The sequence below is a fragment of the Aulonocara sp. 'chitande type north' Nkhata Bay genome, linkage group LG2 (genome assembly GCF_057382095.1).
Source record: "Aulonocara sp. 'chitande type north' Nkhata Bay isolate Kocher_YH1m ecotype deep benthic linkage group LG2, A_spYH_male_GT1.1, whole genome shotgun sequence".
In the NCBI taxonomy this organism is placed as follows: domain Eukaryota; kingdom Metazoa; phylum Chordata; class Actinopteri; order Cichliformes; family Cichlidae; genus Aulonocara; species Aulonocara sp. 'chitande type north' Nkhata Bay.
Window position 1 is genome coordinate 24,416,262 of NC_141345.1, and position 15,512 is coordinate 24,431,773.

At 41.1% G+C, this 15,512-nt stretch overlaps 1 protein-coding gene across 1 annotated transcript; it reads right to left on the reverse strand.

The window, feature by feature from the left end:
- Positions 1-2,355: 2,355 nt before the first annotated feature.
- reep2 (receptor accessory protein 2) lies at positions 2,356-14,599 on the reverse strand. The gene is made up of 8 exons (XM_086312251.1): positions 14,337-14,599; positions 12,337-12,409; positions 8,994-9,070; positions 8,614-8,734; positions 8,397-8,510; positions 6,991-7,171; positions 5,611-5,771; positions 2,356-4,276 (listed from the first exon to the last, which is right to left on the reverse strand). Exons 1-8 carry the CDS (start codon positions 14,366-14,368, stop codon positions 4,205-4,207), a joined length of 831 nt encoding a protein of 276 aa, XP_086168377.1. The 5' UTR covers positions 14,369-14,599; the 3' UTR covers positions 2,356-4,204.
- Positions 14,600-15,512: the final 913 nt, after the last annotated feature.

Here is a 15,512-nt window from a genome sequence, read left to right on the forward strand (position 1 = left end):
AACCAACTCTGGTATTTTTTTCCTCATCAACAAATTGTACACTATCTTCCTGCTTACACATTTAAAGCAATGATACAAAGATGGATGAGAACAAAACACTTTTAAATTCTAGTTTTTGGGCAAAGTTTTATGATTTTTTAAAAAAAATCATACTGTCTTTCTTCACTGAGGCTGTTCAGAAAGATTTAACAGGTACACAGAGCTCTGTAAAGAAACCATAATGGACACAATGCAGAGAAACACAAAAAAATTGTGTTTTTTTATTAGTATTTTAATTACCATTACAAGACTTTGTTAGGTACCATTGTGCTGTCACATGAAATTATTATTTTGATATGGAGCTTTGAGAGTTGGCACTAACAACATACAAATAAACATCCCTGTATACAAGACTATATGTAAAAATGACACAAGATAAAAACACAGAGTGACATCCTCTTAACACAAGATATATTTTCAGCATGAGATGTCTTTTTATTCAGTGTAAACAGAGATGGGAAGTAACAGCATGCAAATACTTCGCTACTGTACTTAAGTAATATTTTCAGGTATCTCTATTCTATCTCTACTTTACTTGAGTAGTTTTTTTAAACTGCTTTTTAGTTTTTCTCATTAGATTTTCAAACAAATATCTGCACGTTTTTATTACATTTTCAAAACAGGCTACTGTTACTTTTGGTTTAACGCATTTGGGAGGGGTAAATATTTCGCTGCTGCGACACTGTGATCAAGTGAGCCCTCACATGTGAAGTGACAGTCAAGCTAGCCACACCCCCAGCCGCACCTACAATATGGCTTAGAAACAGTCTTCTATGTCCTGCCATAATATTTACTATTGTATTATTCAATCCACTTCAACATTTGAAATATATATATATATATATACACACACATATATATACACACATATATATTCAACCTGACCTTATCCCCAGCTAAGTAAAATTGCAGTGCTATATTTTTGATATTGTGTATTTTTTAAATTTTATTACAGGAAAACTGTTAGAGGTGAGGCAAGTATTTCACTGGATTCTTAATCTGGGTTACCCCCACTCTTCCTCTTGTGCCTAACAGCTCTTTGAACAGTACGGTTTAAAACAAAATGAAAAGTAAACTCCAAAATTACAGTACTGTACTTCAAACATTCTCATCTTTGAGCGATATTACAGGGAAACTGTTAGAGGTGACACAAATATTTCATGGGTTCTTACTGTGGATTACCCTCACCCTTCCTCTTCCTGCTTATAGCTCAACTGTATGGTTTCACAGAAAGTTATACATAGAGAGAGAGAGATGCTGTATTTATCCTGCCACATAATGAAGAGTTACTGTACACTTTTACAGAGAGAACAATAATGATTTCCTGAACTATTCTTTATGGCTGAAATGTTAAATCAGTTACAGGGAGAAGGAACTCTGCTGCTTCACAAGGGTGGAATGGAGCAGGTGTGATTGTCCACAATGGAGTCCCGCAGTGAGCTGAGACTGAAGTCACTTGGATGATTGATGAAACGTTTCTCCCACTGAAAATGCTACGTCCGGATGAACAGAACCAACATTTAGGAATTTAGTTCATTAATATTGACATTTGAAGCTGGAATATAACAGCCCATTGTGTAGCTGGTTCATGATCTTTTACTTTTGTTGTTACTAAGACTCACATCTCCCTTACGTAAGTTGTTCTTTATTCACATTTTTGTACTCCAACAACTCTTTGTCATCTTATATGTAGATTTATACAGCCATAAGAGACATTATAGTCTCTTCACAAAAACAACAAACATCCAACCAGTAGAAGTAGATGGCTGCTCCTCCCCAAATCTCATTCTGATGGAGATCTCTCCCTGTTAAAAGGGAGTTCTTCCTTCCTGTCATCTCTTGCTCACAGGAGATTTTCTGATTGCTGATGTTCTCCTTAACATTGCTGGGTCTGCCTTACAATATACAGTGTCTTAAGACCGCTGTTGTGAATAGAAGTTATATAAATAAACTCAGTTTGTTGATGAAACAGATAAAGTGTATATCATCTCTCTGTTTACAGAATCATCATGTGGGTTAGATGATGATTAACTATATCAAGAAACAGGGTGAGGCTCCAGAGTGAGCTAGCAGACTTTGAAATGAATGAATGAGATATTAGGGGAAAAACAAACAAACACATACATACATTTCTGAAAGCACAGTTAAAATACCATTTACATATTTTTTACAACCCTACCCCATCAAAATCAGTTTGTCTTTCTTCAGTGAGGTCTGAGAAGCTTTGCCATTACTAGAAACAACTGTGCTACTCCCACTTAGTGGCTGTTGTGTAGATGATTTGCTTTGAGCTGCACAAAAATCAACAGAAATAGACAAATTTAATGTTCTTTATTAGTATTTTATTGACCATTACATGACCTTGTTAGGTACCACTGTGCCGACACATGAAATTATCCTCTCTGATGTGGAGCTTTGATAACTGACACAAACAAGATACAAATGAACATCCCTGTATATAATACTGATTTTAAACTCAAAATAATCAGCAATAAATATCTCAAAAGACACAAGATAAAATGAAGAACGTTCTCTTCATAACACAAAATGACTTTTCAGTATGTGATGTGTTTTTATTCAGTGTAAACATTAAATTAAGGAGAAGAAAAAAAAAAGTTTTGTTTCCAAGTTTTGGCCCTAAAATACCAAAGATAAAATGTAAATTTACAAGCTGATTCCCTACACTGAGATGGAGTCAAATGTCTCAAGGAGAAAAGTAAATGTTAATTTAAAATTCAATAATCACTTCTACTACCAGAAGTCTTTACTGAAGTCTGAGGTTCCTCTGGTCTCAGTCAGAGCGTGTGATTTGTCAAGACTAAGAATGAAAAATACACAGAAATGATTAAAAACTGATTTAAGCCCAGAGAATGAATAAGGCAAGCAAGCTCATACTGTATATACAGTCAAGGTTACTATTTACATGTTGGTGTTTACATGTGGTTCAGCAACTTCAGCTAACAGTGGAGGTGGGCTTTGGTTCCCCCTACTGGTTCAAGAGTCACACTGCTGACAGCAGTAATGAGCACTGACCTCCTCATGCTCTCGTGTACTCAGTATACTTAACGCAGTGGCTGACAACCAGAAGTCCAGTAACTTTAGAAACACCCACAGCCTGCTCTCACTCTCCCTCCATATCTGAGACTAAAATAATCACTCGCAGTAGTTTTATTTGTGTCACTATTCACATATTTCTATAGTCCATCCAAGCTTCCAGTGTGCAGAAATGCTAATAATCAGGTCAAGTGTCACCACACAGCTGGATAGGAGTAAAAGAAAACGCAGAGGTGCTGAGTCACTTTGTAATGTTGAAAGGAAATGATATACAAACATCCCCTTTGTAGTGAAAGTGGATAAGTTAGCTCAAAAACACCAGCATGAAAGTCATCACTCATTGGCAGCATTGCCTTCACAGATCCAGCTGAGCACAGCTGATCATATTAATTACTAACATCACAGATCATAGTTACATATGACCTCAGAGTAGCGTCCAGACCGAGGATCACAAAACCAGCACTGAACAAATAATTCATCATCAGCACTGTGTGTGACGTGAAAGAGTGAGACCTGAACGTGGCAGAGCCAGACTCACTCAGAGGAAACAGGCTGAGGACAAGCTAACAATGAAACTTTGGACGCAAAAAAGAAAAAAGAATTAGTTCAACATTAAACAAAGACAGGATACACTGCTGTAAAAGAGTGAAGACAGGCTGGTCCTGAGTGACAGGTGTGCTGAGCTTAACAGCAGTAAGGATGGACACACTCATCCACTCATTAATTAATGTAGGCCTCAAAGGAGATTTTGCCTTTTTCTCCTTAGTTTAAAATGATGGCAAAATACTGAGAGCCCAGAGTTCCAGTTTTTAGTGCTTCAAAAGACAAACTTTGGACGATTTCTATCACACGGTCAGGTCAAGATTAGCTGAAGACTGTGGCCTGTGTGAAATTAAAAAGAAAAAAAAAAGTCTCAGTTAAATCTCAGCTAAATTCTCCTTAAAGAGAACGAGACATAAACAAGGGCCTGTAACTTTAACAGAACTGTATTTAAAATGAATGTATGTATGTAAAGTGTATATGTGCGCTTGTGTGGACACCAAACAGGAGGAAGGGACTGCAGGCTGTGGGTGGAGCGAGCGGAGGCCAGTGCATGTGTGGGCTGCAGGACTCATGGTGGCGTCTCTGCGTTATTAGTTGTCGTCTTCTTCTTCACTGGCTTCTTCACTGTCTTGGTTTGAGTCTGGCCGCAGAAGAAGAAAATAAAGAGAGATTACTGATCAATCAAAGACTGGTAAAATGAGTGGTTTCACTAACAAGAGTACAAGTATTAGTTGCATTGTAACTTCTGCTCAAAGCATGTTTCATCTGTGTAAACAGTGAAAACAAAGTCTCCATAAAGAGCAGCGTGTGATTTCTGAGTGAACTGTTGATGCTGCAAAACACCACAGGAACATCTGATGTATATACAGTTGGTGCAGGTAGTATCACTTGCCTGTGTAATTACAGGTATGATTATATGAACTCACAGGCCACTTAATTGCTTGTGAAAGCATACATGTAATCTGTGGGTCAGAACTAAATGTAGGTCAAGAGGTAATGTGTGCAACATGAAATCATTTATCACCGTTTTATTGGAAATGAACTGTGTTATTAGTAACGAAATACATATATTACTATTACCAAATTAAAGTAGGTTAATTGTTGAGGAAGAAAAAAATATTAGGAAATACTGACAATGCTACACTTATTGGTCAGATTATTAGGTACACCTTGCTAGTACAGGGCTGGGGCCTCGTCTGCCTTCAGAATTCTTCAAGGCACAGATTCAACAAGGTGCTGGAAGATTTCTGTCCACACCCATTCTCCCACATCCCAAAGATGCTCTATAGCAGCGGTCCCCAACCTTTTTTGCGCCACGGACCGGTTTGTGCCCAACAGTATTTTCACGGACCGGCCTTTAAGGTGTCACGCATAAATACAACAAAATAAAACTAGTACCGGTACCGAAAAAAAAGATTTATTCATAACACACGTGAAAAGACCCAGGAAAACAGAGTTAACGAAAAAAAAAAACGATAACAAAATAACGATAAAAAAACGATAAAAACCCTGAAAACCAAACATTTTACACCCGAGTCTCACTCTCACGGCCCAGTACCAAATAACTCACGGACCAGTACCGGTCCGTGGCCCGGGGGTTGGGTACCGCTGCTCTATAGGACTGAGATCGGGTGACTGTAGAGCCCCTGGATATTTTCTCTTTTTCAGACCAGTCTCTGTAAACCTTAGAGATGAATGTGTGGGAAAACCTTAGTTTCCGAAATACTCTGACCAACCCATCTGGCACCACAAAACAAACAAATCACTTTCAAAGTCACTTAAACAACATTTTCCCTCATTCTGATGCTCAGTTTGAACTTCAGCAGGTCATCTTGACCATGTCTACATGGCTAAATGCAGTTGCTGGGTAATGAGCATTTGAAGTTGTACTTAAAGTGGCTAGTGACTGTTGTAATATACAATTTAAGAAAATTGCCCTGTGATTGACAAATCTACAAAGCGTGTATGCCGTACCTCTGTCTTAGCAGCAGCAGGCTTCTTGGTTGCCTTCACACTGGTACTGCGTTTGTGCCCTTTATCTCCCACATCCTCATCAGAGTGTTCGGTCCTTGTGTCTGACAGGTCAGAGCTGTGTTGGGACGATGTGTCATCAATAAGGGCTGCCACAGAGCGAGCTGCAGGACAGGACAGAGATTGATGGACAGTCAGTGAGAGAAGCTGAGTGTTCAGAGTGACATCACCACATGATCTGAGAGACACCAAACATCACACTTCTGCATTTTACTGCTGCCACAGAACTGCTTAATTTACAGATTTATTTGGTGTAGCCTTGAACCAGTGCATCATCACAGACAGAGCCTTTGATGCCACCTAGTGGAGACTTCCATTTATCTATTTTTTTAATAATATACAGCCACCAGTTTTAAAATAAAGAGGAAAAAAAAGGAGTCACTTCCATCTTTTTATGTGTTTGTTTTTTTGTTTTCATTTACCCATTTTCCAGAGACTCAAATTAGCTTGTGAAATCATTTTTATCCTTTGCTTTTGGGAGACATAAAATCAGAAGAACTGGTCCATTAGATTACAAAGTTTTCTTTGCAAATGTTAAATTAGGAAGGAAACTAAACTGTTTGTGTGACATCTAGAATAGAAAAAGTGTTTTATTAAATAAAATTAGAAAAATCCCAAACAGCAACTTTAGGAGCTGCAAAGCTACAACTCGTTACTTTAGTGATGATCTGCAGATCATTTAGAATAAAAAAGAAAAGAAAAGTAATCCAAAATAAATAATTTTGAACTTGCTAGTTCATAAAAGTTAGGGTCTACTCATTTACTAACGCCACTGCAGATTTCAGTTGAACTCTGACTTCAGTGTTTTGTTTCAGCTGTTTCCAGTCTGGTTTTAGAAGTCATGTGTAAATGAACAAAAAGGGAAAAAAAATGCATTGTACATATTAAAATGCACCACTCGGCCCCGTGACTTCATTGTTTCAGTGTCTCTCTGTATTCAGCTCACAGCTTGTACCCACACAGTTAGCCAGCCGGCAGTGCAGCGAGACACAAAGAGACCTCCTTCCAAGCCTTCCCTCCCACTGGGATCACATGTTTTCACCCTGGCTCGATCCTCTTTGCACTGCCTCCCTCAGCCACCCTTCTTTCCCCACCCTTTCTTCCCACCCTGCAGTGCTTTAAATCACATGACTCCACTTGGCCGAAGTAGTCCCAGTCCTGCTCTGAAGTTAAATAAAGGAAGTCTTCGTCGTCACGCTCTGGGTCAGTCAGCAAGCTGCAAACACAGCTTGTGTGTATTCATGCACTTGTGTACAACTCCGTGTTTCTCTACGTGAAGCTGCTGCTGATGTCGTGTGGGAGATGCGTGTTGTGCGGCCTTACTCTGCCGTGCAGCGGTGCTCTTGGCCCGGGGCAGGGTGCTCGCGCCCGAGCTCATCTCATCCATGGGGTCCCGTCTCATGCGGGCATCGGGAGTGTGCAGAGCCAGCTCGTCGTCAGCGTTGATGAGAGTGAGGTCCTGCATGCTGAAACTCCGCAGCTTGTCTGACAACACGCCCTGCCCCTGGGCGTCACAGCAGGAACAAAAACAGGCATATTAGATATGCAAAACCACCATTACTTAGAGCTCAGAAGAAAACAGTTTTCAAAAGTTCATTTTTTAAAAATCTGCCAATGATTATGTGGTGAAGCTGATTAATATTTGGAAGACCCCACTTTGGATTCTGGGAAAGTGAGATGACCAATTTTGGCTACAATTATTTAACTTACTAAACAGAATCATCAACAGGGTAATCAATATGAAAATAATCCAAGTGGAGCTTTAATAAAAAGCAGCTGCACGGACAATATTTGCCTTTACAAACAAATGTGTGTGAATACTTGAGGACATTGATAAATGCGATCTGTGATCCTGTGTTTGGGACAAATGACAAATGTTAGAGAGTGCATGTTTAACTAATATGGAATTTTGTATTAAGGAACAAACAACAAGCTTTACTATAAATATAGAACAAGTGTCTGCAGCAGCTATAAGCCTTTAGTACAGAATGATTTAGTAGCGCCAACTTCCTGTTTCGCAGCTTACAAGAACAACTGTTCAGTATCTAATAGCACGCTTCACTATTACAGTTGCACAGCTAATCTGACGAAAGTCAGAAAAAGTTATTTAGTCCAGTCACCTGGTCACATAAAATGCACATCCACCATGAAAGGTCATCCTAGTTATTTATTGGTTGAAAACCAACAAAAAAGCCTTAAACCTTAGAAACTGTGATTCTTACAAATGTGTTGTGTATAGTCAACAAATAAAAAGATTTCAAATATCATGTCAAACTCTGACCTCTCCTTCAAGATCTATACATTGATCTGAAGGTCAAAGTGCTAATAATGATATGTAGAGCTATTTAAAACTCTTATCTGAAAGCATACACATCTGGGGATGTAGAGATTATATATATATATATAGACCTGTCACTTTATTATGTACATTACAGTAAGAGGTCCCATTAAAGTAAATACTGCCCACAGAGTGAGCTGGCTTGGTGGACGTTTGTTAATGTTCTTCCGTGAATAGAACAAAAAACTCATTTAGAAAATAAATTCGGAGCCCACTTAATTATGAGACTAATTGTTAGAGGAAGCTCAACTACTGACAGTCATCTCAGTCCTCTTTTCTAGCTGTACAAGTGAGTTAATAACAACATTATTTACCATTTGGCCGAAGTTCGTATTTCACATGCAAACAGAAAAGCAGAGGCATCTATGTGGGGACATTTAAACACAGTCACCTTGGTGGCTGCAGTGACGGCAGCGTTAGCAGCCAGGTTGAGACCCCGTTTTCCAAACTTCATCATGGTCTCATAACTTCTGTCTTTGGCCTGTGCGATGTACTCATCTATCTCCTGCAGCACAAAGGACAGTACACAGGGAGGAGTTAGAGACGACACTGTCATATCATTTCAGTGTGGACTTCACATCAGATTTTGATGGGCTTTTTCTTTTTACCTTCTCTTTATTTGACAGGGTGGGGTGGACAAACTTGCGGTAGAGGACACTGGAGCCCTTGGTGTACGGAGACAGCAGCCAGATCACAAACGCAATCTTTAGCTCAAAGTAAAATGGAAACCTGGATAATTAAACACAGAGTTAATCAATCGGCAGAGACGTAAAGGAAACAACACACTGAGCAAAAGGTATGCATGAGTGGTGTATAGATTAGGATGCTAAAGTAGGAAAAAAACAAAAAAGATCCTTCAAGAGATTATTGTATTAAAAATCAGCAGCAGAACATTAAAGCATCTATTGATTTTTTATTTTACAAGTGGTTCATTTATTATAAGCGCGTGAAGAAAGAGGGTTACAATCACAAGCAGCTCCCGACTCACCATGATAGGAGCAGGTCTGTGACTGTTTCTGCTGTGCTGAACAATGCAAACACTATCCAGTACATCATCCACTTCACCTGGACACACACACACACACACACACACACACACACACACACACACACACACACACACACACACACACACACACACACACACACACACACACACACACACACACACACACACACACACACACACACACACACACACACACACACACACACACGCGGAGGGAGAGAACATGATTAAAAATAGTACACAAAAACCCACAGCATCCAGTTCGCATGTGCTGAAACACGTGGCACTAAACAGAGGTTACGCACACAGACATCCCTACACAGAAATCGGACACATGCTTCAGTCCATTCGCATCACATCACTATGCATGGGCACATCTGAGACAAAGAGAGATGAGAGTCATCTTCTAAACTGGTCATTTACAGGCAAATTAACTTCGTTGCTAATATCAGATAAATCATCAGTTATCAAATACACTGATACATTCAACATAAGAACAGCTCTGAGTGGTAATGGTGCATTTAAAGACATTAACAAGCCACGGGGACGCAGCCGCGAGAATGCACCAAACGGTGGATCATTTGGCTCGTTAGAAATGAGCCAAACAAGAGAAGAACGGGGATGAGAGCAGCTCTAAAAATGGCGTCTCCCTTCTCTCCCCCTCTCACACTTCCCCGCCCCATATTCGCTCCTTCTGTGGCCGTCTGCCTGAGCAGCGACTGAGAGGGTGGGTTGCCATAGTAACCAGCCAGGAGGAGACTGTTCTCCAGTGCAAATCTAGGCTGAGGGCCAGAGTGCTGCCATCTCCCCACCTCTCTCTCATGCAGTGATGAAGTAATCAGGAAGAGCCCCAATCAGCTGTGTTTAAAAATATCCACAGTGATCAAAAACCCAGGCACTTTCCGAACGATGAAACATTATTGTATTAAAGGGTCGGGCAGTTTCATACAATCTTCATCCTTTGGATTTTAGTCCAAACATCCAATAGACTGACTGAGCCCTTTACAGGGAACCTTTATTTCACTTTAAACCAAAGCAAATCATTCATGTGGAATCTCATCATATACGTTTCTTTTAAAAAAAAGTCAGTTAAACTTCAGGGATATCAATCTGTCCATTTAGGAAGCTTAAACCATTGTGAGTCAGGTGCAGGTGCTTTCAACGGGCCCACAGGAGAGGCAACAACAAGACCACCTGGATACAGACAACAGTCTAGCATCCTCTCCTGACTGATCAGTGTCCAGCTTTGCTTTTTGCTACACTCATTGTAACCAATTATAGCATGAAAAGGTACATTCATGTTCAAAGCTCCTCCAGGAGGGCACATCATGTTTATGAGTGTGCCCCTGAATTATTTTTGAGCAATGCAATACAGTCTGTTATTCAGTGCTGGATCCAGCACAGACATCCGTTTAAAAATATGACAATTTTCACAGGTCTGAATCATTTGCAATTGTGAAATAAATAAATAAATAAATAAATAAATAATGAATAATGTTTAACTATTAAAACAAAATACATTCTGGGGTCTAAAATGATAAAGAAAAAATGAAAAAATTTTTGTTGAATGTTTGAGGATTTGAAATTTTGAGTCATTTTGAAAAGTAAAAACAGTTTCATGCTCCAGTGTTTCTTCCTGGTTTATTGTTGTAATCTTAGTCTCCCCACCGCCCCCGCCCCCACTTCATTCTGAATGTTTTCAGGGCTTTCTGCATTTCATTCTCTGTCTCGACTGAGTTCCCCTGCGCCTTATTTCCCCTCTTCCTAGTGTGAATTTAGGACAAATTCCAACAACCCCAATAACACCTCTACTCACACACACCGCTCACTCCTCTTGTGTTTGCATGGAGAGTCCACTATGTCGAGTGCTGTGAAAGTGTAAAGCTCTCCAGCACTAACTCTGCACTGGCGCAGATTTTCCAACCACACTCTGAAGCTGCAGCACCTGTTTTGTTTTGATTTGTATTTTCCAGCAAGTGATGAACACGATCATAATGCATCCATCTGATAGGGGTATGAAACTGCCGAAGATTGTGTTCCTGTTTCCATCGGAGAGACGTGAGGTCAGAGCAAAGCTTGCTAATGTATTTCTATCCAACCCTTGAAGAGACCCTTCAGCATCCATGAGAGAGACTGCTTGGAGATTTGAGTATTTTCCTAATCCGGATTTCCTCTCTGCATCTTTGTTAGGCTGTGATCTAGTCTTCCTCTTGTTTCTCCAGTTAACTCCTGTGCATTTGCACCCCCCCTTTCTTTTCTGTCACTGTTGCCCTAGCTCATAGATTACAAAAGATAAGATTTGTAGATGTAGATCAAACCGACACGGAAACATGTTTGTGGGACGGTTTTGCCTCCACTGCATCAACTTTACCCAAGTGCACTCTGTGCTTAACATGCTAAACCCTTCAGTTGGTGCCCTTTTTTTAGAAAGACTCCTACAGCAGCTGAATAAATCACCCAACCACATCTCTTTGCAAGAACTACGACTAGACCAAAAAGAAGACTGAAGAGTGTCGACTGTCACGGACTTTCATCCACAGTCACCAGATCTCAACTTGAAAGCACTTGAAAAATGAGGAAGCCAAACATTGCAGATAGCCAAAGAAGCTCTTTGGGACATCATCTAATCATCCTAACACGAATTATAGGATTTGCTTTAACCTTTACAGACAACCTTTTATTGTCTTTAACAACCAGCTACTTGTCTAGTGCTCAGTCCAATTCATCCCGATAGGCTCTCACAATACAGTGCACAACATGACCCTGCAATTATCAGGAGCTGCATGTAAATTCATATAATGTTAGCAAGGGTAGCGTTAAAATACCCTGAACTAAGTCCCACATTTTAAGGTCCTGTCACAATAAATGCTTCAGGTTTATAAATCAGAACTTCATAAAGATCTACGCAGAACGGAAAAAGAATCAGGAAGAATCCAAAGTGCAGGATTTGTTCCGTCTTTTAGTGTTTTTATGGTGCATAAACGCCCTTCTTTTATGAAGGCTGGTGTGTCCTAGTTAAACTGCAATCCCATGCCTCTAGCCTTGTCTGGAACACCCCGATCATAAGCATGATTCCTATTTTTGTTAGTCTTCAAATGATAACGGCCAAAGAAACGGAACGGGCATTGCAGAAAACATGACAACAGAAATTAATAAGCTTGCTCTGATGAAACAGAGCATTTCTCTGCCACATGTTGATTCTCAACACATTAGAGGAGAAATAGCTGGCAGGCGCTCAGGGCAAAACACCCTAAAGGTCAAACAGAGCAGACAGAGCTCAAAAATGGTTTGCTGAAGTTTAGTAACCAGGGGTTATACTCACATATTCCTTCACATTCTTCGTTTTGACGGCCTTATACGAGGAGTACGCCGGGTAGAGCGTCCCAAAGGCAAGGCTGCAAAAAAAGCAGACAAGACTGGGTCAGAGGAAGGGGCTTCAGCTAGAGAACATGGCCTCTGGGTGTTGACTCTGACACCTCACAAACGCACTCCCAACTCCCACACAGCAGCCACATCTGCTCTGAGCTTCTATGAAACACAAAAGGACGACATGTACTTGAGCAGAGCGAGTGTCTATGTGGTTTTAATCCGCATGGTGATGCCACGAAAGAAGTGCTGGGCAGTGACTTGTCAAAACAAAGTGGCCTGATAATGAGTAGAAACAATGTAATGGAGTCAGGAAGACTGCAGTGAGCTAAAATGGAAAAAACACACAGTTTCCACCAGGGGTGGGTCACCATGTGTTAGAACACGTGCACACTGGGACATTGTGCAAACACAGCCTTGTTTTTGATGTGCATTTGATCGCATCCTCTGCCACTGTGCTGATATGTGCTGATTTGACAGGATACTGAACGCTGAGTGAGGCGACAGCAGGGAGAGCTCAGATCAGAAGGGCCATGCAAGTTTGCCTACAGTGCAAACCAATAGCTGGATTTAAACCCTTAATGTAAATAAAGGTTGAATGCCAATTACATAGGTAGCCTAGCATTATTTTTTCCCCCCCTTCCTTAAGTAGGTCTTCTGTCCCAGTGTTCGACTACGCTGCTCAGTGATGTGTGCTGCTCCGTACAGTGAGCCGACATGACTCGTAGCAGGCCTCCAAGCCAGCGGGCTCCCAGAGCAGACGCCCTGTGCCTCTTTGTGTCCTCATTGAAAGCCCACTACTGACCTTACGGTCACTCTGTCCTCTTGTTCAGTCTAGGAAATATTTTAGTGTTCACTTCTTTAGGTTAGACTAATAAACTAGCTGTAAAAACAGGAGAAAAGAAACAGGCTGACCACCCTTTAAAAACTGGGCCAGATGCACATTTAAAGCACAAAGACAAGAAATGACTAATCTTGTGTGCTGGATAATCAGCGGGCATTATGATGCATATTCAAGTCACATTGTTTGCCTTCAGTAGACACATGACTACCTGAGGTGTAGTGAAGTGGAAGATGCAGGCAGCTGGAAGCCAATAACAGTAACAGTTTGCTTATGTAATCAAGGAAAAGCAGAACATTTATAGGGATGAAGCATCATTTCTACACCTGGGCCTTCCAAAGGCATCATGATGTTCGACTTTAAGGTTAGCAGTTGATGAGCACACAGTATCTGGACATTTCACTAGAGATGGGACAGCACCGGTGCAGCACTGTGAAGTGTCTGCATAATGGATCAAGATAACGACAGCTGGCTTTAGTTGAGTCATCCACACAGTGTGGATGTGGCGTGTTCAGGTGGAGGCCTAGAAGTGATCTGCTGATACCGCTTGTCCGTCTTATTAAGCCCCACTGCTAGTGGCATATGAATGGATGGACACACATCCCTGGCTGGGCTGTTGGGCTTCTTTAGCCTTGCACCACATTTTACCAACTCGTGTTGGTACGGCGCCTAGTTACATTCACAGAGGGCTATTTAAAAGTAAAAAGCAGTGGCTGGCAGCTCGGAGTCTGTTTACTTGTGTGCAGCGAGGCTGGCATGTTAAACAGGCTGCACTTTCCCTGCCAACACATTATCTGTCAGGTGGTTACAGTTACTGACTAGCCAGCCCGCGTTAGCTACGAGCGGCTAGCAAGCGCTGGATGCAGATTGTGCTGCATCATTGTGCTGATTAAAGAAACGGCTGTGGTTATTGAACACAGGAGCTTTAAACGCCCCTGTCTGAATGCCAGGATATCTAATGTATTTATTTTTCCCCTACACGTGAAGTGTATGTATAAAAAGGACAAGAAACGGACAGCCTAGCTAGTCGGCGTTCAGCATCACACAGCTGATGAAAGGAGCCGTTATGGTGTTTAAGAATAAAAAAAAACAGATTCAACCCTGCCCATACTCACACAACTATCCTCGAGATAATCCAGGATACCATCTTGCTGGACCGCCAGCCTTCGAGGCTTTCCCCCCAGCTTCTAGGAAATCTAGTCGGCTAGTAAGCGGGCTAGGTGGCCCCCATTCCCCTCCAGGACGAGCTGTGATGAGAGCCAGAAGGCTGCTGTGCCGTCAGGTAGGCTAACAGCAGCTGGAGATGTGCTCTGCAGTGTGTAGCTCTAGACTGCTCTGCTCTCTATCACCACCAACACCACCGCTGATGAACACGACTGGCTCTTAAAGGGCCAGACTCACTCTGATAAATCTGTAGTTTTAGCTTCAAAATGTGGCCCATGGTGCTCCTCCTAGTTAACCAACAGTGGCGCACAATACAACCTTAGTCATCTACATTAGGTTATTAAACTACTAAAGAACTGATTTCATCCTTTTCTTTCATAATTTTGCTGTGCAATCACAGTCTGCTCACTGACAAGGACCAAAGCCGAGCACAGTCATACCAGGTTTATCCTAGTGAAAACCCACACAGTGCTGGTCTCCTTTTTATGATCATTATTTTTTATGTCCATGAGACCGATCTGTGGATAAATGATTTAGGCTCATAAGAGAGGGATTCAACATTTCTCTGAAGACTTAAAGATGTAAACACACTAAACACAGTCCCACAAGATACTGAGTTTAAACATTTGATAACAGTTACTCAGTTAAGCAGAAAACTGAGTGGTTAACTTATCAAAAAGTAAGTAGCCTGTAGAGTACCACTGATTACTTTATATTTTGTCTCTAAGGAACCAGACTTCCCGTGGGTCTTTCAAGGTTTTTCTTTTGAAAGTGGCTGCTTCTTTAGCGATTTTCAATCCAGTCCTTGTACCCGACCATTGTCAGAGGAATGTTTGTGTTGTTTTCAATTAAGCCACTTAAAACTAACATATGAAAAAATTTACAAGGGATCTACCAATGTTGCATCTTTCAAGTCAAACAAGGACTGGTTTGGGACTGCACTTCAGCCAATGCAAACATACTGCCAATGCAGTAAAGACATACAATAGAACTATCAGTCATGGATTGGCCTCCCCAAAGCCCTAAACCTCAACATTATTGAAGCAGTGTGGGATCATCATGACAGAGAACGAAACAAAAGGCATCTCTGAATGTTGTTTAAGAAGCCTGGAGAAGTATTCCTGAAG

What these genes read in the sequence shown, in the direction of transcription:
- reep2 (XM_086312251.1), bottom strand. Translation starts at nt 14,368, where the DNA reads ATGGTATCCTGGATTATCTCGAGGATAGTTGT. An exon ending in CCCTGTCAAATAAAGAGAAG is followed by an intron (nt 8,511 to 8,613) that starts GTAAAAAGAAAA and finishes TTTGTGCTGCAG; the next exon opens with GAGATAGATGAGTACATCGC. An exon ending in CTGCTGCTGCTAAGACAGAG is followed by an intron (nt 4,277 to 5,610) that starts GTACGGCATACA and finishes TTCTGCGGCCAG; the next exon opens with ACTCAAACCAAGACAGTGAA.